General features: G+C 46.8%; 1 protein-coding gene across 1 annotated transcript; it reads right to left on the minus strand.

Moving 5' to 3' along the window:
• Positions 1 to 3,271: 3,271 nt before the first annotated feature.
• LOC103198495 (natriuretic peptides A-like) lies at positions 3,272 to 17,908 on the minus strand. Its single transcript, XM_007942667.2, has 5 exons — positions 17,786 to 17,908; positions 17,320 to 17,536; positions 16,776 to 16,788; positions 3,739 to 3,862; positions 3,272 to 3,616 (listed from the first exon to the last, which is right to left on the minus strand). The coding sequence occupies exons 1-5, from the start codon at positions 17,906 to 17,908 to the stop codon at positions 3,272 to 3,274; spliced, it is 822 nt and encodes a 273-aa protein (XP_007940858.2).
• Positions 17,909 to 23,172: the final 5,264 nt, after the last annotated feature.

Raw genomic sequence — 23,172 nt, forward strand, 5'->3', positions numbered from 1 at the left:
TGAGTGTGTTAACCCTGCACCACCCAGGACTCCGTGAACACATCACATCTTGTTCAGTGTAGTGTGTTGCACCTTGTTTAAATGTATTACACCCTCCATTCTTACAAAGACCACCTGTTCCTTCCAGCTGCTTCCCAAAGCATTTGATGGCAGATCCATTGGTATTCCTGACAGTGTGATACTTAGGAGTTTGTCTCACAGGTCTCCTGAGATTTAAATAAAAATCATTAGAGGAAATAAAAATCACTACTGGATCTGTAGGTATTTGGATTTCGTGGCCAGCCTCTGCCAATGCCATCTGCCACTGCTTTTCGTTCACTTGCCTTTTGTTTTTCAAGAAATAGGACTTTCTTTGTGTCTATTTGATCTACCTTGACTTGCCATTCCAGCAGTGGTGGAAACAGTCTGAATCAGACATCCCAGCTCCTCCACTTATCCCTAAGTCTCCTCTCAGTCCTGGGGGCATCTTCTGCCTTATGTATTTGGTACTTTAAGTAGATTCCATCCCTTGGAGAACCCACTGTGTTGTGACACCTTGGGAGTTTGCACAGCCACCACTCTATCTCATAGGAGCTCACACCCCCTGTGCCAGTCTTCAGGACCCACGTTTGGCCAGATGCATTTTGTCTCTTTACCCTTGTCTTTGTTAGTCACACGGAATGAATTGTTACAATATTTTCCCTAATTTCTGCAGAAGACCAAGACAATTCGACCAACATTTATGGAGCACCAACTGTGCCATGTATTGCAGGAGATGCTGATGGGACATTTATAAACTTCAAGGAGCTTGCAATCTCTTTAGGGATATGAACACACACAACATTGTGTTACATTGTAACAGTTAAATACACCACACTGCCCGTGAAGAGTTAAGAGATTAGTTTTTTACTGGCATGCACTATCGGGGAAAACTTCCTGGAAAAAATGACATTTACAAGGAGCCTTGAGGAATGAATAGTGTTCTCAGGACCAAATTAAGGGCATGCCAGATGGAAAGAACAGCATGGATAAGGGCACAGGTAGGTACAGGAGTGTTGGAGGAGTGGTGCAGGATCTGATGTGGGGTCGGGGTGGGGGGGGATGACAGGTGGGCAAACAGAGTACTACTCCCGGTTCTAGGTGGACTTAATGCCTGGATTTTCTATTTAGGACAACACCCTTTTCAGAAGCAGAGTCAAAAGCACAGCATCTGCCCCAGTGGCCCTCACATTCTCAAAAGTCTGCAAGTCCAGGTACCTTAGACTTGAATTAGCAAAAAACGCCGCCTATATTTTAGGCACACATGTTAACATCCAAAAGACCCAAACTCAGTTTGCCAGTAGAGCAAATCTTTTTCTTCATTTCCTCAGTTTTTAAACCCGACACATTGCCTTTCTTTTTCCCCAAAAACTAAAAGTACAACTCACTTGTCTCCAGCAGTTCTCAAGGTGTATCAGAAAGTTCAGTACCCTCAGATTATACCAAAAAAAAAAAAAAAACCACTGCCATCAAGTTGTTTCTGACTCATAACGACCCCTCCTTGGGTTTCCAAGGTGGTATCTTTACAGAAGTAGATTGCCCAACCTTCCTTCTGAGGAGTGGCTGGTGGGTTTGAACCGCCAGCCTTCTGGTTAGCAGTCAAATGCCTTAGGCACTATGCCACCAGAGCTCCTTCAGATTATACAGTGTCTTTTAAAAATGACTGACCAAAAAGCACTATCAGTGCAAAAATCATCTAGTGAACACAAATTATGTTAGATCTCACCAGAAAATAAGTCTGGTTGTTTGTAAGTCTGTGTTTCAGAAAAGTTCTCTGGAAGTGACAAATCTGAACTAAACTTTCAGTCTCTTGGGCTTTTTCAGGACCCGTGACTGAGGCTGGAATGAAAGGCAGAACAGGTTGAGAACTGCAGTTTCATCAGGCACAAAAAAAAAAAAGGCAGTAAAGGAGGAAGGAATGAAAGTAGCAAGAAGAAACTGAGCATTCTTCTGGCAAAGAGTAAAATTACACAAAAACAAAAAAAAAAGCGCCTGCTGCCATGGAGTTGATTCCAACTCAGAGACCCTATAGGACAGAGTAGAACTGTCCCATAGGGCTTCCAAGGCTGTCCATCTTTACAGAAGCAAACTGCCACATCTTTCTCCCGCAGAGGGACTGGTGGGTTCAAGCTATTGACCTTTTGATTAGCAGCCATGCGCTTAACCACTGCTCCACCAGGGCTCACTGACAAGGAGAAGTGGGCTGAATTCTCTCTTCCCTGGTCATGAAAGAAAGCACACCAACCCAAGCCATTGGCGTCTGTCCGTGGTGCTGACATTTATTCATTTTCAAACCGCTTTCAGAACAGGTGGAGTGTATCCTAAACGTTAATGCATGGAGTGGGAGAGAGGGGGAAGACAAAATTAACCCATTTTATCTACATTTAGCATAAAATGGGAGGACCATGGGCAGGAAGCTGCAGCTGGAACAGGTGCTCATCAACTCAATGGCCATGAGATGGGACAGGATTGAGTGAGAGATCAAAGAGGATGAGGGTCTCAGAGTCTGCCCGGCTTGGCCCACCTTTTCTTCCCTGGCTGGCTGTTATCTTCGGTACTACAAAGAGAACACAGACATGTTTGGCTTGGTGACCAGTTCTACTGGAAAAGTCATCTTTGAATGACAGTGCTATGTCTCTTAACTTGACCTCTGACCAGTTACTTCCACCAGCCCCCAAGCCCAGCCTGATCACCCTCTGAGTTTCATGAACTGGTAAGCAAATTCCTCATTAGAATCCAGTGAGAGTAGCTCTTGTCCATTTCGCTTGATCTTTTGGGATCTTGTGATTCTGGGAATGAAATGAACTGCTAATTAGCAGTACAAAGATGACTTGGGCCTATGAACATTTTAATTTCCCCATGCAGCATGAAGGAGACCTGGCAGTACAGTGATTAAGCACTCAGCTGCTAATGAAAAGGTTGGCAGTTTGAACCCAGTAGGTGTTCCATGGGGGGAGGATGTGGCAGTCTGCTCTTGTAAAGAGCCTTGGAAACCCTACAGGGCATTTCTACTCTGTCTTATAAGGTCACTATGAGTCAAAATCAACTTTACAGCAATGGAGCAATGGGTAGGGGCAGTAGCTGAGGATGATGGCACTGTCCTGATGGGCCAACCTCCAAGTAAGGGCAGAAATTTCAAGGGCAACAAGCCTTTATGCTTGTCCATTTCCTGCTGGAAGTATCCCTTGGTCACATTCTTTGACAAGTTTTCAACTTCAACCAAACCGAAATTTCTTTCCTTCCCACCCCATTTCTACCCCATTCCTCTTACCCGGAAGCTGTTGCACCCAAGGCCACTTTGGGCTCCAATCCTGTCGATCCTGCCCCCAAAGCAGCTGGACCTCCGCAGGCTCCGAGGGGCAGTGAGCAGTGCTCTCAGCTTGTTTTTCAGGAGAGAGGCTCTTTCAGAGGAATCCCAAGGGCCCCTCCCAAGGGTACCCCCATCTCGCTGGGCTGGGCTGACCTCCCTGGTCCAGGGAAGCACCTCCGGGAGGGGGCTAAGAGCCACCCCAGCCTCATCATTCTGTTCGCTTAGTACTTGTGGAGGCACAATCTCATCTTCTAAAGGCATCTTGTCCTCCAAACGATCCAGCAAATTCTTTACAAAAGGAAAATACAGGGAAAGGGAGAGGTCTCATGGAATTGGAGAAAACCAACAGGAATGGGCACAGTATCAGAAAGCCCCCTGGTCCCAGCCAGAGCCCCTTTTCTTGGCCCTACCTTGAAATCCATCAGGTCTGCATTGGACATGGAGGTGTACACAGGGTTTGCTCTGGTTTGACCTGGGAGCTGAAACGCCAGGAAGAAGAGGAAGCCCACGGTGATGGTGGAGAAGGAACTCATGCTGGTGTCAGCCAAGAGGTGCTCTAATGCTTGCTGTGTCTTCTCCCTCCTCTCTGGGTTCCCTTGAGTGGCCTTTGTCTGTCTCTGGCTCCCAGCTGCCCTGTGCCTCCTCTTTTTATAGCCCCCCCAGCTCTCCAAGAGCGCAAGAGGGGTGGGACACTCCCCATTCTGTCACTTGCAGTGATAAAGCAGCTGAGTGAGGAGCCCGCCGAAGATGCCCTTTTAAAGTTATCAGCCCAGCGGAGCTCGCCATGACCCCTCTGCCTTAAGCAGCCCCAGCAACACCCCCCACACACACAGTCCCAGACCCTCGGCCACAAGAGCCACATTCTTGCTGATTGGCCTCAAGAGGCTCCCACTTCAAAGGTGTGAGAAGAGCAAAAAAGAGTCTTTGGTTATCTCACAGTGATGCCTCAGGATTCTTTCTCCTCAGCAACCGGACTCATGCAGGGAAGCAGAGGCTGGTGGTTGGCTGGCGCCCAGCTCCCCCAGTTGGTCTGTGGTTCAGCTGGCAGGGGCTCCAAATAAGGGCGGGAGAGGAGGAAATGGCAGACAGCCCGCAGCTCGGGACAAATTAGTCCAGATGCTCAGGCTGGCTTCACACCTGACTCATCAGCAGACGTGGCATGGCCCTCTGACCTCCGTTTGAGACAAGCCCACCCCCACTCCTGATAGTCATTCACAACAGTCAGGTGGAAAGGGAGTTATTTTTCAGAGTATTAAATCAGCCAGGAACCAAATGTGATGAATGTCCCAAGGGTTCAGCTCCCAAATATAAACAACAAGGAGAGATTGGAGAACCAGTCATTCCTCTCCAAAACTCCACCTCCTCCCCACCCACCCCCCAACCCCATCCAAAGTGTTAAAAGAGACAGGAGCAGAGGATGTTGGTGTTTTATTTCTTTTGCCTCACTGCTTATAGAAGCTCAGACTTGCTGAGTTTGACGGTGGAATGGCCTCCCACCCTTCCCAGGAAGGTTTTGATGGCTGAAGCAGCGAGGTGGGAGGTGAACGTGATATACAGTTTCCCTTCATGCCCCCCCATATCCTTCTCCAAGGCCAGGCAAGTGACTGAACTACTTACGGCCTCAATTTTCCTGCCTCCCAAAGAGGAGTAATAAGCAGTGAGATTGTCGACATTCAGTGAGAGGCCCCATTGCTAAGTGCCTGTTATGGATTGAATTGTATGTGGCTCAGTATTATGTAATTTATTCTCCACTTTGCGATCTGATTTAATTATGCTACGTGTTGTAAATCCTAACCTCTATGATGTTAATGAGACAGGAATTGAGGCAGTCGTTAATTAGGTAGGATACAATCTACAGGGTTAAGTTGTATCTTGAGTCAATTTCTTTTGAGATATAAAAGAGTGACAAGTGAGTGGAGATCAGAGGAACCTACTACCACTAAGAAAGAAGAATCAAGAGCAAAGTGCATCCTTTGGACCTGGAATCTCTGTGCTGAGAACCTCCTAGACCCAGGAAAAGACTGATGCCAAGACATATGTAGATCTCCAAGGAACGCCAGGCCCATAGATGTTAAAGGAGATAAGAACATTCCCCCAGAGCCAGCAGAGAGAGAAAGCTTTCCCCTAAGCCAGCACCTTGAATTTGGACTTCTATCCTCCTAAACTGAGAGAGAATAACTTTCTGTTGGTTAAAGCCATCCACTTGAGCTATTTCTGTTACAGCAGCACTAGATAACTAAGAAAGTGTTGGACTCAACATTAGTCTACCATTCAGTGCAACACATGTTGTTGTTAGCTGTTATCCGGTCGGCCCCAACTCATGGTGACCCCATGCACACAGAAAGAAACATTACTTGGTCATGAATGTTAATACATTTGAGTCCATTGTTGCAGTCACTATAATTTGAGTGCTTTCCAACCTAGAGGCTCATCTTCAAGCCTGATATTGGAAAATATTCTGTTGTGATCCGTTGGCTAATTTTCAGAAGTTGATCACTAGCTCTGTCCTGACCAAATCCCTTCTCAGCTGCACTCTACTCTGTAATTGACTAGGTGGGAAGTCTGTTATGCCATGAAAAGGTAGGACATCAGGGCAGTTGGTAGCCAGAGGTCTCCATAGGTGTGCAGGGTGGTTTTATCCTAAGACTGAAGGAAAAAGAGATTCTCTTCAGCAAGCTTGGGGGGTTGAGTAACTTATCTGATTCATCCAAACTCAGCTTGGAATTTGACATGGGTGCAGTTCTGAGTAGGAGCTCTGGGGGCCAAGAACCACTGTATCCTGACGAGTCTCTGAAATGTGCTCACAGCATAATTGCTCACTGGCAGAGTTATTAATAGCAGAGAGGATCCAGCACACAGCCACACTTGGGGGAACTGATGCTGTGTGCATCATACAGCCTGTCTCCTGGAGATGACCTTTGAGACAGGCCTTTGATGGGAGAAGGATCCCAGGATGGCATCATGGCAGGTGGCCTCTCCACGACGACTTTGCCTCTGAGGGCCATGTAGCTGCTCTATCCTAAGCCACTTCTGAAGTCTGCAGAAGCTTGTAGGTGGCCCAAAGTGAAGCAGAAGTCTCATCTAAGGTTCCAGAGAGAGAATTTTGGAATTTACTCACCACCTTTCATTGCAGTCACTTTTCTGCTTCCAGAGTGAAACTGGAGTGGGACATAAGTGTCATTTGTTGAGTTTCTTCTATCAGACAGATTTGTGTGTTTGTGTTTGTGTGTGTATGTTTTGATTTTTCCAAGAGAAAAGACATTCCGGTTTATTGCCCTGAGAGCTTTTATGGAACCAGCACCACCACTTCAGGGCCCAGTGAGAACAAAAGTCCTTGAATGCACAGATCATCCCCATTAAAGCTTTGATTTTAGCCTGAAGTGGAAAATGGCATGACGTAATGTTTCTCTTCACTTCCGTGCCCTGCTCAACTTCGGGGTGTGCATGGAGGGGTGGAGGAAGAGGTATTTGGAAGCCAATCTGTAGGAGGGAGAGAGAAAAAAAGCAAAAGACACAGAAAATCAGATCCACCCTCCACCCCCACCTCTCCCACTAGCTGAAAAATCAAAAGCCTTTATTTATTTCCTTATCATGGGAAAGAAGTAGTCTTAGTCATCTGAGACAATGAGCGTGGCAGATGGGTGGGAGAACCCAGACTTCGGGCTTCTCCAGCTTCTAGGCCAGAGTTTGGTCTCACAGCCTTCCATGGGCACGTGGGGGCTGCTGTGGGGAGCCATGGGGACTCAGCGACAGCACACATACAGAAGTGGCATAAATAACCCATCTCAGTCACAGCACGATTCTGTTGGACCCAGATGGTCTAAAGCAGAAGCCCTAGTTGGGAGAAATCGATAGGATGCTGTAGTATACTTAGGGAGGTTTGTTTCTGATTTTGAAAGTGATATTCTTTTTCTTCCATACAATATGGAGGTCACTGGAATTTGGGGAGAGGGCCCAGAACCAAACAAGAAAATAGAGAAAGCTCTTTCTTCAGCTGAATAGTGAGCAGCAAGAGAGCAGGGATCCAGCCTGCTTCACCGCCCACCTTCCCACGGGAAGTAGTCACTTACAAAACTTTATAGGGGCTCCAATCCAAGAGAAGGTAGCATTGGTAGTTCTGTGGTAGAATTCTTACCTGCCTGGTGGGAGACCCAGGTTTGATCTTGGCCAAGGTACCTCCTGTGTAACCACCACCTGTCCCTCAGTGGAGGTTTGGGTGTTGCTATGAGACTGAGCAGGTTTCAGCAGAGCTTCCAGACCAAAACAGACTGGGAAGAAGGGCCTGACAATCTAGGAAGATCAGCCAGGGAAAACCCTATGGATCACAATGGTCTGACCCACACTGATCATGGGCATGGCTCTGGACTAGGCATTGTTTCATTTAGTTGTGAATAGAGTGGAACAAGAGTGATGGGATAGCACTTCTGAGTTTAGGTGACAAAGAGACCATGACTACTTCCATCACTGTTCTCTTCCTCTCCTCTTTCTCTCTCTCTCCCTCTCTTTCTTATGCATTTGCTCACTGCATCTAAGGGAGTCAGTTGCCATGTTGTGAGCTGTCTTGTGGCAAGGCCTGCGTGGCAAAGAACTGAGATCTCCACCCAACAGCCACCAAGAACCCAAGTTCTGGTCCCCAGGTCCTATCTCTCTTTGTCAGTTGGAGTTGCTTGTGGGGACATATGGTAGTAGTAGTGCCAGGGGAGGAGGGTAGCAGCAGCTACCAAGGCTCTAAAGCCACAGGAACCCTATATCTGTTGTTAAGGCTGCATTTGCTGGGAGTCAGAGTTACAGACAGACTGAGCAGGTATGGGGCCAAGCACAAATCAGCTTTGGGACAACATGGCACCCAGCACCTAACGCAGAACCCAGAACATGTTCTTAGAACATGTTTTCTGAGTGACTAACCAAGTTTGCCTTCAATGCCTCTCCTCCATCCCCTACCCAGGTGGAGACGCACTACTGCACTTTGCCCTCTCTGGGGGACCCAACAGGAGGGAAAGTCCCCTCTGGGTGAATAAGGAAGGTCTTGTTCTCTCCCTTGATGCTGGAAGAACAGGATCAGAGGAGTCTGGATGAAGAGGCCAGCTAGGAAGCAGAAAGTGGTGTGCCCATATCAGCATGAGTGATGAGAGGCTGAATCAGAGAGAGAAGGTACTACAGAAGGAGGGAGTGGAGGTGGGGCTGTTTGGGTGGGTCCACCCAAAAAATGGCATCAAGAAAGATTCCAAGAACTGAAGTCATCGAGGTGGGGCACTGGGAGATGGTTTAATCATTTGGGAGTGTTATAGTTTGAGCTCTGCAGAACCTGAGGCAAACAATTATTCAAGCATAAATCATTTATTTTGGAGACAATTCCAGGAAACCTGGGCAGGAAAGTGGAGAAGTGACACAGGGAAAGAAGAAAGTCAGTAACCACTGTGGGCAATTGGAGTGCAATCTCTCCCAGGAATTCTGGGAACTTGAGTAAAACACATGCCACCTGAGGGGGTTAGGATGTTTTTGTTTGTGTGTGATTTGGGTGAAAGTTTACAGAACAAATTCATTCTCCATACAGCACTTCATACACATTTTGTTTCGTGACTGCAATCCCCACAATGTAACAGCTCTCTTCCTACCTCCTCCCTGTAAGTATCTCTTCCCTGTGTCCCTCTTTCCTGTGCATTCCTGCCCCCTGAGCTATCTCCCTATGCAAATACTGCTTTTCTGTTCTCCCATGATTGATCGTTCTAAGGAGTGTATCTACCTGGTGTAAATGTCCACCCTATATGCTGGAAGCCACAGGAGTGAGTTCAATTCCAGACCTGAAGGGTGACTAGGGACCATAATCTCAGGCATCTCACCAGGCAGGAGCTGGAATCTTTAAACACCAACTCCTCCCAGATGTTGGTCAAGCATTGCTTCTGGTGGATGTCAGCTTCCTGCTTGCCCTGGCAGAGGGACTGGGGAAGGATGGCATTTCAAGATACTATCAAAAACTCTTAGGCAGAAACATGCAGTTGGAGGGGCAAATTTAGGAGCCCTAATATATGGCATAAGTAGACTGGCAAGCATAACTCAAAATGCACAAACAGCAGAAGAGAAACCAGATGATTGGGACCGTCTAAAAATTAAATTTTTATGTGCTTCCAAAGTCTTCTCCAAAAGAGTCAAAAGAGAACCTACATATTGGGAGAAAAAATATTTGGTAATGACATATCTGACAAAGGACTTATCTCTAGAATTTATACAAAGCTCCAACACCTCAATAACAAAAAGACAAACAATCCAACTAAAAAATGGGCAGAAGACATGAATAGACATTTCACCAAGGAGGATATCAAGCGGCCAACAAACACATGTAGAAATGCTCACAATCATTAGCTTTTAGAGAGAGGCAAATCAAAACAACAATGAGATACCATCTTGCTCCAGCACTAGTAGCAAAGTTCAACAAGACAGAAAATAACAAATGCTGGCGAGGTTGTGGAGAGATTGGGACTCTCATACACTGCTGGTGGGACTGTAAAATGGCACAACCACTGTGGAAAGCAGTATGACGATTCCTTCAAAAGTTGGAATTAGAAATACCATTTGACCCAGCCATTCCATTACTAGGTATATATCCTAAAGAAGTGAGAGCCATGACAAGAACACACATATGCACACCCATGTTCATTGCAGCATTATTCACAATAGCCAAAAGATGGAAACAACCTAGGTGTCCATCAGCTGAGGAATGGATAACCAAACTATGGTACATACACACAATGGAATACTATGCAATGCTAAAGAATAATGTAGAATCTGCAAAACGTAATGTGGATGAACTTGGAGGACATTATGCTGAGTAAAATAAGTCAATCACAAAAGGACAAACATTGTATTAGTCCATTATTGTAAAAGTCAAGGAAAGGTTTATCTATGGAAGGAAATTTTCTTTGTTGGTTACCAGGGGTGGGAGCGGAGGGAGGGAACACTGTTAGATAGATAGAGATAAGTATTGATTTGGGTGAAGAGAAGGGCAATGTACCAAATGTGAGTGATCAATATGGTGGCATTGAGGAAGAGAAAGACATAGAGAGGTATATGGGAGGTACAGACAACAAAGATGAACCCTTTTGCACATACAGTACTGCGTTGTCAGTGAAGGCAAACCATGGGTATATGGGTGGATAGATGGGTGGACAGATGGGTGGACAGGCTGAACTAGTAGGTATGTCTATGAAGCAGGGAGTGTACCCAAGAACATGTATAGGGTTGGCAGACAATGGTCCTATATGTTTAGGTGTATGATCTGAATTCCCAGGTATATAGTAGAGCTGACAAGAGGCAAGGTGGTAGTCACTGCTTGATCACAGCCAGCTACCCAGAGAGACTGAGTAGTTGAATCTCTGGGCTCAGGACCATAGTCACAGGGGACATCAAGCTCAGTTGGCATAACATACTATGCAAAACATTGTTCCATCTCCTACTTTGGCAAGTAGCGACTGGGATCTTAAAAGCTTGCAAGCTGTCATCTAGATGCAATGATGGGTGTCTCCTCATCCAGAGCAAAGAAGAATGAAGAAAACCAAAAATTCATGGATACAATCTGTCCTAGCGACTGGTACACCATCAATCTGCAGCCTATACGACTATGAGACCAGAAGAACTAGATGGTGCCGGCTACCAATGTCAACCACTTGGAAGGGGATCTATGTAGGAGATCCTGGATAGAGAAGGAGAAAAATATGGACAAAACTCAAAATCATTTGGACAAAAAAAAGGGGGAGGGACTAGGTTTGCTGATCCGACAGAGCCTGGTGGAACCACTGAGACTATGGCCCCTAGCTGCTTGTCAGGTCTGGAATTGAACCCACACCTGTGGCTTCCAGCCAAATGAAAGACAGGCATATGAGTTGAACATTTACCTGAGGTAGATACACTCCTTGGAGAGAACAATCATGGGAGAAAGAAGGGCTGCTTATGCACCGGTAGACAGCTCAGGGGGCAGGAGGGCATAGAGGGATGGACACAGGGAAGAGGTAATTATCAGGAGGAAGTGAGAGGGAAGCTGTTGCATTGTGGTAAATTGTGGTCAATGTCATGAGACAAAGTGTGTGTGAGCTGCTGTATGGAAAGTGAATTTTCTCTGTAAATCTTCACCCAAATCACAATATAAATAAATAAAAGAAAAGTGCAGTTGGAAGTAGGGCAGGCAATAAGAATAGGCTATGGTCCAATAAGAATAGGCTATTGTCCAGCATCACAGTGTGGAGACAGGAGAGGTAGGGTCATTTGAATGGGAACAAGTTTTCAAGAGCAGATAGAGTTTGCTTTTAGAAATGCATATCCAAGTAGCTATGTGGGTCTGGCTCCTCACCATCATGGAAGACATGGGTCACTTAGTGGAGTTGAACTGATGATTGAAGCTAAGACAGTGGATGAAAAGTCCTAGAGAGAGAAGGGATAGAGAGTGAGAACTACCACTCGAAGAAACAAGCAGCTGACTTCACAATTTGTTTAGACACGACTTTGTGGGGAGAAAAAGAGCTCTGGTGGCATAGTAGGTAAGGCATTTGGCTGCTAACCAGAAGGTTGGCGGTTCAAACCCATTAGCTGCTCTGTGGAAGAAAGATGAGACAGTCTGCTTCTGTAATGATTTACAGCCTTGGGAACCCAATGGGGGTCGCTATGAGTTGGAATTGACTCAATGGCAGTAGGTTTGGTTTCGTTTTGTTTGTGGAAAAGAGAGATCCCTTCCAGCTCTGAGACCAGGCTACAGAAAACCTCCTCAGGTCTGTTTTCATCAGCACGTCTTTCTGGGAAGATCAAAGTGACATGCACCTGGGAAGATAGTTTGATGGGGGATGTGGTTGGTAACAAAGAAGTTATGGAAGTTAAGGCCATGGTTACAGCTACATGGAGCATGTTTGAAGGGGTCACAGGTAAGGAGAGCTGATTTTTCGGAACACCCATATGCAAACTATCACTCTTCTGTCAGTTTGTCATACTGTGGTGGCTTGCATGTAGCTATGGTGCTGGAAGCTGTACCACTGGTATTTCAAATACTAGCAGGGTCACTGAGGGTAAACAGGTTTCAGTGGTGCTTCTAGAAGAAAGTATATTAGGAAGAAAGTCCTGGTCATCTACTCCCAAAAGTTAGCCAGTAAAACCCAATAGGTCACAACAGAATATTGGCAAATATAGTGCTGGAAGCTGAGGCCCCTAGGTTGGAAGGCATTAAAATACACACTGGCTGCAACAATGAACTCAAGCATAGCAACTATTGTATAGATGGTATAGGAGCAGACAATGTCTTGTTCTGTTGTACATGGAATCGCCATGAGTTGGAGCCAACTTAACAGCAGTTAATACCACCAACCATGTGGGGAGTTCAATTAGATGTCACTCCATTGGGTCCATCGGGCCACTCACTATCCAACCTCCAGCAACCAGATTTGGTTCCTTCACAGGTCACTTTGGAGTCATCTTCCTTGGACGCTTGCTCAGGGAGCTAGACTCATTCTAGAAGAATTCTGCAGCACAGGCTGGATTTGGGGAGTGAATGAATGCTCTGGGAAGGGTGTCTGCCTCCATCACCCAAGCAAAGGGGAAGGGCTGCCATCAGGCAGTGGACCCGAATGTTGAAAATACTATTAAACTTGGGGTTTTAAGTGATGCTTTTGTTGTTATTGTTATGTGCCATCGAGTCGGACCCGACTCATAGAAACCGCTCCTTGGGTTTCCAAGGCAGTATCACTACGGAAGTAGATTACCCAACTTTCCTTCTGAGGAGTAGCTGGTAGGTTTGAACCACCAGTCTTCTGGTTGGCAGTCAAGTGCCTTAGGCATTACGCCACCAGAGCTCCCAAGTGATGCTATTAGGGGGAGTTTTTGCAATGAATAAATTGTTGGTCTTGCAAAATTCTACCATGAGATCTCTATCACCAAGCCGTATTTTCCAACTACAAAAACTTATGGATAACATTGTAAAGAATGTGAATTCCATAGCACTTAACGGTGCTCATGAGGAACCTGTATATAGACCAGGAGGCTGTCATTCAAACAGAACAAGGGGATACTGCGTGGTTTAAAATCAGGAAGGCTGTGCATCAGGGTTGTATCCCTTCACCATGCTTATTCAAATTGTATGCTAAGCAAATTATCCAAGAAGATGGATTATATTAAGAATGTGGCATTAGGATTGGAGGAAGATTCATTAACAACTTGCAATATGCAGACGACACAACTTTGCTTGCTGAAAGTGGAGATGACTTGAAGCACTTACTGATGAAGATTAAAGACTACAGTCTGCAGTATGGATTACACCTCAACATAAAGAAAATGAAAATTCTCACAACTAGACCAATAAGCACATCACAATAAATGGAGAAAAAATTGCAGTTGTCAAAGATTTCATATTACTTGGATCCACAAGCAACACCCATGGAAGCAGCAGCCAAGAAATCGGACATCACATTGCACTGGGCAAATTCACTGCAAAAGACCATTTTAAAGTGCCAAAGAGCAAATATATGTCTTTGAAGACTAATGTGCGCCTAACCCAAGCCAGGGTATTGCAATAGCCTCATACACACATGAAAGCTGGACAATGAATAAGGAAGACCAGAAGAACAAACAAATCTGTCCTGGAAGAAGGGTAGCCAGAATACTCCTTGGAAGCCAGAACGGCCAGACTTTGTTTCACCTATTTTGATCATGTTGTCAGAATGGACCATTCCCTGGAGAAGGAAGTCATGCTTGGTAATGCAGAGGATTAGCGAAAAAGGGGAAGGTCCTCAACAAGATGGATTGATATGGTGACTACAATGATGGGCTCAGGTATAGCAAGGATTGTGAGGATGGTGCACGATCAGGCAGTGTTTTGTTCTGTTGTGCATAGGGTTGCTATGAGTCAGAGCTGACTGGAAGGCACCTAGTAACAACAACAACTGTTAGAGGGAGGACCTTCTATTCCATCTGAAAGCCTAATTCACTGATTTGGGAGAAGCCAGGTAGAGTGGTGGTTAGGGGCCTGGGTGTAGGGGCCAGGCTGAATGGGCTTGAATCCCAGTTCTGCCACCTACTAACTGTGTAAGCATAAGCAGTTTCTGTAACTTGCCTGTGCCTCAGTTTTCCCATCTATAAAATGGAGTTGATAAAGAGTTCTTATTCAGAGAGTTATGGGGAACATAGGAGTTGAAATGAGTAAAATACTCAAAATTGTGCCTGGCTCATAATGAGGCCTTTATAAATGCTAACCATTCTAATTACTCTTGGCCCTCCCTGGGCCAGAAACATCAGGCAAAGATGATTCACAATTTTGTTGGAGAATAAACTGCTCCTAAAACCTCATTTTAGAAAAATCTTAATTTGACCTTGTTAAATATCCATAACCTTTGGTATATACTGCACCGAAATGAAAAATAACACAAAGACCCACCATCCTGGTTCCCTCTTACTCAAAGAAGGATCAAATGAGAAAAATGAGAAAATGGGTGCAACATATTCAAGACCAAGGAGTGTGAAGGAAGTTCAGATCCTAGCACTGACAGTCAGTGGCAGCGTGCCCTCAGCGGGGTGATTTATTTTTCTGAATCTCAGTTTTCTCATCTAGAAAATGGGGTGGCCTCGTGGTGATTTTCCCCTCTGCTGAGTTGGGATCCTAAGAAGCATTCTGGGGAAAGGGAACAGTTCAGGGGCCTGAAAGCATGAGGGCACTGGGGGGGCAGCAGCACGAATGCAGGATGCCTGGGGAAGGGGACCCCTAGAAGAGAGGGCCAGTGGTCAGCACTCGCCCCCCCCCCCAGGACTCCCTGCTGATTAATACAGCACAGTAGGATTTTGGTGATAGTCTATCTTTTCTCCTTTAGAATGAGGAGTTCTCTGTTTAGGGTGGAGAAGAAGAGAGGATGTGGACCCCAGAGAAGGGATACCCTGAGAAGCCAAGCCTCTTATTAGGCACTTTAACCTCATGGACTTGGGGAATGAAAATACTATTAAACTCAGGGTTCTAAAGGTTCTTTTCCAGGATGACATCAGGAATCAAAGGCTTGAAGCTGAGGTTTGGGGCAGGATGGAGGGATCACCCCAAAATGAGGCCATGTGTTGTATGTGTGTGTGTGTGCGTGTGTGTGCGTACACACACAGACACACACTCACACACATTGTCCCCAATCTCTGGCATTTCAGCTTAGACCTTCTGAAACAACAGTCACCACAGAGTGCCTCTAATGGAGGAATTCCAGGCAGAGGGCACAATAGTGGAGCAGGCTCATAGACAGACCCTCATGCCCAGTGAATCTGTCATGCAGATCTGTCACGCCCGTACCTTTCCCAGGAAGAACTTGCCCTGTTTGAAAAGCAGTTTCTGCAGTGTCTCAGGTGCTTGAGGTGTTTATAGACATTTTAGAGCATGAAAAACCCTTAAAGACATATACACACACATCCACTTAACCAGCTTTTGAGGCCAGTGGCCCCCCACACACCATTAAGATGTCTGTTGGGACCGTCAAGAAAATACAGGGTTTGGCAATAGACAGGCATATAGAGGTGAACATTTGCATCAGATAGATACACTCCTTGGAGTGATCAATCATGGGAGAACAGAAGGGCAGTGTTTGCACAGGGAGACAGCTGGGGTGGGGTGGGAGTGAACAGGATAGAAGGACAGGGAGAAGAGGCAATTATGGGGAGGAAGTGGGAAGAGAGCTGTTACATTGTGTGGAGTTGTAGTCAATGTCAAACAAAATGTATATGAAGAAAATACAGAGTCTGGTTTTGTTTTATGGAAATGATTTTTTTTTTAATTTTTATTGTGATTTGGGTGAAAAATTTACAGAGAAATTTCATTTTCCATACAGCAGTTCATACACATTTTGTCTCTTGACATTGACTGCAATTTCCCACAGTGTAACGGCTCTCTTCCCACTTCCTCCCTGTAGTTACCTCTTCCCTGTGTCCTTCCCTCCCCTGCACTCCTGCCCCTGCCCCCCCACCAGGTCTCTCCTTGTGTAAGCACTCCCTTTCTATTCTTCCGTGATTGATCGCTGCAAGGAGTCTATATACCTGATGTAAATGTTCACCCCATATGCCTGTCTATTGTTTGGCTGAAAGCCACAGAAGTGAGTTCAGTTCCAAACCTGAAGGGTGGCTAGGACCCATAGTCTCAGGGCTCTCACCAGGCTCTACCAGACCAGCGAACCTGGTTTTCACTTTATGATTTTGAATTTTGTTCCACATTGTTCTCCCACTCTACCCAGTATGGAAATGATTATTTTTAAGGCACAGAGACAAATCCATTTCAAAAGATAATGCTACCCTGTTGAATGTATTTGCCCATGGAAATTGTGTGCTCAAAAGTAAGAAATCATCTTTTTAAAATAACCAAATAAATAAATAAATAATTGGAATAAATAGGAATCACTTCAAAGGGGATCAGATGGGGGATCAGATGCAGATGCCCACAGCCAGTCCTTCCTCTTACTGCCTCTTCATCACTGTGGGGAGAACAGAGAGAGGGATTATGTCTTTAGGATAGAAGATGGAGGCAGAATTCGAGCGTCCCTTTACTATGTCCCACCTCTGCCACCACCACCCTGAGTTCTCAGCTGATCTTGATGTTTGAAGCCTCAGAACAGTGGATCTCTCTGGGTGGGCCTGTTTGCTCATTCATAAACTGGGTGTAGTAGCAGTCCTGGGGAAACCAGGAGCAAGGATGCCTGGCACCCCTCCTGCTCCAGGTAGGGGCTGCCAAACAATTATTGGAGTCCACTGTAAGGTGATTCTGCTCCTTTTGGTAGGAGAGGTGGGGAGAGGTCAGTGGAGCTCATGGGGCATGGTGATGAGCAGTTCCCACAGTAATATCTCCAGAAAGGTACTCCTAGGCCCTGAGGTGCCAGCAAGAGGAAGTGATGTGTCCAGGTCCCCTTTTCACGAAGAGTGTGGCCAAAAAAAACAAACCCAGAAGTAACTAAAATGCTGGACCACATAGGAACGGGGCAGGCATGTAATGCCAGGGTGGAACTCACCATTACAGCCCAGGCCACTGTGTGAGTTGATGCGGTTGATCTTCCGCCCAAAGCAGCTAGAATAGGGTCTCCTCCTGGGGCGTGGTGTCGGCGGCCTGACCTGGATTGCAGGAAGCTGGAGGACACCCTCAGGGGCCTCCAAGGTTTCCACAGGTCCTTGGTCCTGCTGGGGGATCTCCAGTTCCACTGGCTCTGTGAGCATCTTGGACACCTTGTCCTGTGAGGGGTGAAGAACCTGAGTGTGGGGAATGCTCTTTGCAGCCGCACGCCCTTGGGGCAGCCCAATAGAACCGGCTGCCTTGAGTAGGGGGTCTTGACACCCAGTCTCCTGACTTGCTGATACCCTTATCGCTAATTCCTGTGGGAAGGTGGGGACTCCTTGGGACGGGAGTTGTGGACCTGTTGTTCTTCGCTGCTGAGCGGGCTCTCCCTGCTGGCCGCATCTTCACAGTCTCCCAGAGCTCACCTGTGTAGGCAGTTCCGAGACCAGATCAGAGGCACCCAAAGGGTGGGATCGACCTCCCGGAGGCGACAGGTGCAGGAACAGGAGAAGCAGGAGCGTCCTGGTCAGAGCTGTCTGAGGATCCATGTCGTGGAGGGAGGAAATGTGTTGCTGCTGCTGCTGCTGCTCTGGGCCTGCCTTCCAATCCCGCCTCCTCGAGGTCCACGGGCTAGCTTCTAGCTTCTCCGGCAACCACAGCCTTTTATCCCCTGGTTGGGATCTGGGCAGGTCCTGCCCTCCGAGGTTATCTCTGCTTTATCAGCTACTTTATCAGCCACATTTCGACACGCTGAACTGAAGCCCCGGGCAAGTACCCCTTCGCCTCTGCTACGAATACCTCCTGGGGGTGGAGGCTGGGGAGAGGAGGCCTAGTATAGCAATGGGCCTGGCCAGAGTGGGAGCACGCGGAGAACACCAACAGGTCTCTTGTCTCCCGCTTCTTCTTTCCTTCAAAAATCCGGGGGCCTTGGCATGGCACGGTCCCCTCTGCTCTCCACCCCCAAGCATTCCTGGAGAGGGTACGGAGTATTCCAGCGTCCCGAAGTTCGAAGCGAGCGCAAGGCGCACGGTGACTCAGCGAGAACAGCGCCAGACAACTCCCACCACATCTCCTCCTTGCCTGTAACTCAGCACCCCGCCCGAGTTCCTGACGCCCAGCCGGGCTACCCGACTCCCCAAGAGGTGACCGCTGTCCGTGGTGCTAGGTTTAAGAAGACTGGTTCTCATCAATGGGGTTTCCCCGAGAAGAAAGACCTGCGTGGGGCAGGGACAAGAGCTCTCTAAGACCCCCACCCACTCTTCCGCTCCTGCCCCCCCCCATGAGCCTTACAGCACTGGGAAGCTGTCCCCCAATGTCACCTGATTAAATGCCTGGATATGACAAGGAACTTCTGGAATGCTGACCTTTCTTCCATCCCTTAAAGGGTAGAGCTGATTCGGTTGGAATTTTGAGAGGCAAGGCCCCCGAGATGAAGTCATCCAGGAATGCCTTCTATCGCAGGTCCTCCAGTTGCCAACACCTCCTCTCCCCCACCAAGTCAGACACATAATGGAAAAAGAAGTGATAGCTAGAAGGATGGTTATCTATTTAGTGGGACAAGAGTATGCCCCTCATTTCCTCCTCCATATGATCACTCATGACTTAATTCCCATTAGCAGATGGAAGTACAGGTGGAGCTCCTACCTGTGATCAGAAATAGGGCTCAGAAAAAAAAAAAAAAAAAGAGTGGCTCTGAGAAGAGACACAGCTGCTTAAACCTCTCTAATTTGTGCATGACTGATGTCAGCACTCTTCCAGAGAAGTTGTGTTAACAAGAAGCAGGGTGGGTGTATAGGGCTGTACAGGAAAGGAAATGAATTATGACAGAGATGAGATAAAGGGCAGCAAGAAGAAGCTTGGACTCCTAAGCAACTCTTGTCTAAATAACAGCAGTTGCCAGTATTAACTGAAGAAAGATGCTACTACTCTCATTTTTCAGATGAAGAAACTGAACTCAGAGAAATTAACCACCCTTCTTAAGGTCACATAACTGACAAGTGGCAAAGCCTGGATTACAACCTAGGAACTCTGATTCCAGACCTGAAGCTCTTAATCATTGCCAGGGCAACTGCAAAGGGTTTCTACTAAAAGAAAAATTAGATTAACTCATTGTCACCTGTGAAGGTGCAGGGAGCTGTGCTGTGGAGGGTGTGTATGAGTCTGGTAGCTGTAGCTGCAGGGTAAGGATGTTAAGTGCAGCTAAGATGAGCATTTGCAGATGAAGATGAGAGAGGGGTAAGAGCTTTGTAAAGAGGTTCTGGGGGCTGAGGCAGTCTCTCTCTATATGTGTGCACATGCATACCACAGGAGGGATATCCAAAGATTTGGTGGAAATAAAGGTAAGCAATAGAATCCAATCAGGTGAAGAGCTGAGTGGAGCACTGGAAACTGCTAAGAGTGTAGAGTTCCTCTTACTGGGCATAATGAAGGGAAGGGTTGGGAGCAAGACAGAGTCAATCAACCAGCACTGTTCAAGCACTGACTCTGTTATCTATCCTGAACTTCACTATTCTCTTTTGCAAAATGGGCATAGTGGAGCTCTCCATCTTTGCAAGGATTAAGAGTGAGAAAATGATGTCTGTAAAATCCCTTGGCAGTGTAAAAAGTACCAAACAATTAGGAATGTGTGTGAGAGTTGGTCCCTGCCCCCAAGGCTCTTGTGATCTCCCTGAGAAAACAGAGCAATTCTAGGGGAAACAATTAAGTGCTAAACACTCAGACAGAGCCTCTACTTGCCCCATCAAGAAGGGATGGCTACATCTCATTGGAGGAGATTGTGGGAAAAGATTTTAGGGAAGACATGGAACTTAATACTTAGTGCCTACACTCAATATTGTTATACACTTTCCACTTCTATTAATTAGGGCTAATCATACCACCTATGTCATAGCACTACTGTACAAGGATTACATTAGATGGTATACGTGGCAGGCTGAACAACAGCCTCCTGAAATTGTCCATTATCCTAACCTCTGGAACTTATGCCTATGTTACTTTACATAATAAAAGGGACTTTGCAAATGTGGCTAAGGATCTTGAGATGGTGTATTATCCTGGATTATCTGGGTGGACTTCATGGAATCAGGAGGGTCCCTATAAGAGGCAGACAAAAAGAGCAGAATCATTAAGAGAAAATAGAAGAATAGAAGCAGAGGTCAGAGAGAAGAGAAGATGCTGTGCTGTTGGCTTCCAAGATGGAGAAAGAGGCCATGAGCTAAGGAATGCAATGGCCTCTAGGATCTGGAAAAGACAAGTGTGATAGTCTAGGTTGTGTATCAACTTGGCTGGGCCACAATTCAGAGTAGTTTAAGCATCTGTGATGTGGCTATTCCCATGATGAGATCTGATGTATATGCTTTGAGCAGACAATCCATTGAAAGGGAGTTTCCCTAACTGTGTTGCCTGCTTCCAATACATTTATGGACATCCTGGGAAAATCAGGGAAACTTCTGTGCATCTGGATCCTGTTGTGCTGCCTACAACTGTCCATGAGTGAACACAATTTGGCCTGGTGATCTTGGATTTGCCAAAGTCAACAGTCAGTATACTGCTTGCCAGCCTTGAGCTTGTCAACCCCTGCAACTGTGTGAGTCAGGAAAAGCCTTCAGTTTGATGTTTGATGAGAACTTTGCACTTGCCAGCTAACAGTGAGCTATTTTCCTAAGATAAATTTTTCTCTCTATATATAAAAGCTTTTCTGGTTTTGCTTCTCTGGAAAACCCACCCTAACACAGCAAGTAACTGGATTCTTCCCTGTTGTTAGGTGTCATCTTGTCAGTTTTGACTCACAGCAACTCTCTGTACAACAGAACAAAACGCTGCCCAGTCCGGCCCCATTCCCAAAATCACTGCCATATTTGAACCCATTCTTGTTGCTACTGTGTCAATCTATCTCATTGAGGGTCTTCTCTTTTTTGCTGACCCTCTCCTTACAAAGCCTAATGTCCTTCTCCAGGGACTGGTCACTCCTGAGAACATGTCCAAAGTACATGAGACAAGGTCTCAACATCCTCACTTCTAAGGAGCATTCTGGCTTTACTTCTTCCAAGACAGATTTGGGGGATTCGCTACTAGCATCCCCAAAAGGAACACTGGTTTTAGCCCATTGAAACGGATTTCAAAATTCTGATCACCAGAACTGTACAATAATAAATTTGTGTTGCTTTAAGCCACTAAGTTGGTGGTAACTTGTTAAAGTAGCAGTAGGAAACTAATACAGTGTGTATAAAATGCTGAGCGTAGTACCTCGCACATAGTAAGCCCTCAGTAAAAGATTGTTGTAGTGGCAGTGATGGTTCAACCCCTAAGCATCTCACCTCCTTCCTACAGAAGGAAGGGCCAAGGGCACATCTCAGCTCAGAGCCCTGAGCCTGGAAATGGAATGGGACAATGGTTCTCTGATGCTGCTAATTCAGCAGGGAGCTGAAGTCTATGCCCAGTGTCCCATGGGATGGGGGCAAGACCACAGTGATGCCACTCGTGACCTCCTCAGGACTGCAACTGGCTTGGCCCAGGCTAAGCCTGGTTAGGGTGACTCAGGCCCACCAAATAAAGAACAAGTTTAGGATCCAGGGACATAGAAAAGCCAGGTAGAAGAGTCACTGGAGAAAAGGCCTGTGGCCCGCATAGACTGATCCTGGGGCAGTAACTGACTACACAGAGAGGAGCAGACCCTGGACCGGTGTGGCCTCTGGCCCTTCTCATGCCAGGATTTCCTAATTAACCCACCCTGTCCTCCTGCCTAGATTGGCATCAATGAACGTCTTCCTGAGGCTGCTGTTCTGGGTCATCCTGTACCTGTGGACTTCATGCTCACACACCTGTGAGGAGCACACTAGCACCTCCAGTTCCATGCTCCAACTGGGGTTCATGCATACTGAAAGAGTGTCTATTGGTTGTTCATCTGAAATTCAAAGTTAACTGGATGTTCTATATTATTTGCTATATATCAAACAACCTGGAGTGGAATGAGGGTCAAGACTGCCTTCCTGTTCCTCCCTCTTAGTCAGCAGGCACTTGGAGGGACTCTGCAGAGTGAGAGTCAGGGGTAGGGATCAGGGAGAGTGGTGGCATTTCCCAACTTTCATCAGCTTGCGGCCCCACCTCACTGTGCTCAAGTCCTCGACCCACTGCCCTCCTTCAAGGGCGGTGACACCCTGTGTCTGGAGAAGTTGTGGCTGTCCTGGTGGGTGGGGGCAACCCATCCCTTGGCCAAAAGGGTTGTACCGGAGTGGCACCAACCTCCAACTCCTGCTACTAATTATGAGGACAGGTCACAGCTGCAGCCACTCAGGTCCCTTCATTCCCCGCCCCCAGTCATTGATGTTATTGTGAGCTCCCACCTTTCTGGCACTTCTGCCCCCAACACTCTCCTCCCAGATCAGGGAAAAGAGCACAGATTCTCAATCTCGAAACCCTGATCCCAGCCCTGCCTCTGTCTCTGAGCTACTTGCCTTGTGGAAGCCACATCCCCTCCTGAGCTTTGAGTCCCCATCCAGTGCAAAGACAGGGCTAAGGGACGACTGGATTCTGGCTCTAACCTCCTCACACTATCAGTGCCTGCAAGTACTGAGCTCTCTGAAACCTCGGCTGCTCTTCCTGTTGTTCCCTTTATCTCCGCATCCTGGGAAACTTCAAGGCTTAGATGACAGATTTGGTGCCTCCACGTCCTTGTGGAAGAGCCTATGGAACCTCTCTCTGAAAAGCATTCACATCAGGACTTGACTTCTTCACCACCAGACATCCGTTACTCATTAACTACGTGCAGCACATGCCTGCCCATGTGCCTAGGGTGCTTCATTGCATGAAGGCT

The sequence above is a fragment of the Orycteropus afer genome, unplaced genomic scaffold, assembly GCF_000298275.1.
Source record: "Orycteropus afer afer isolate SDZICR_OR568_19922 unplaced genomic scaffold, OryAfe1.0 scaffold00094, whole genome shotgun sequence".
Lineage (NCBI taxonomy): Eukaryota > Metazoa > Chordata > Mammalia > Tubulidentata > Orycteropodidae > Orycteropus > Orycteropus afer.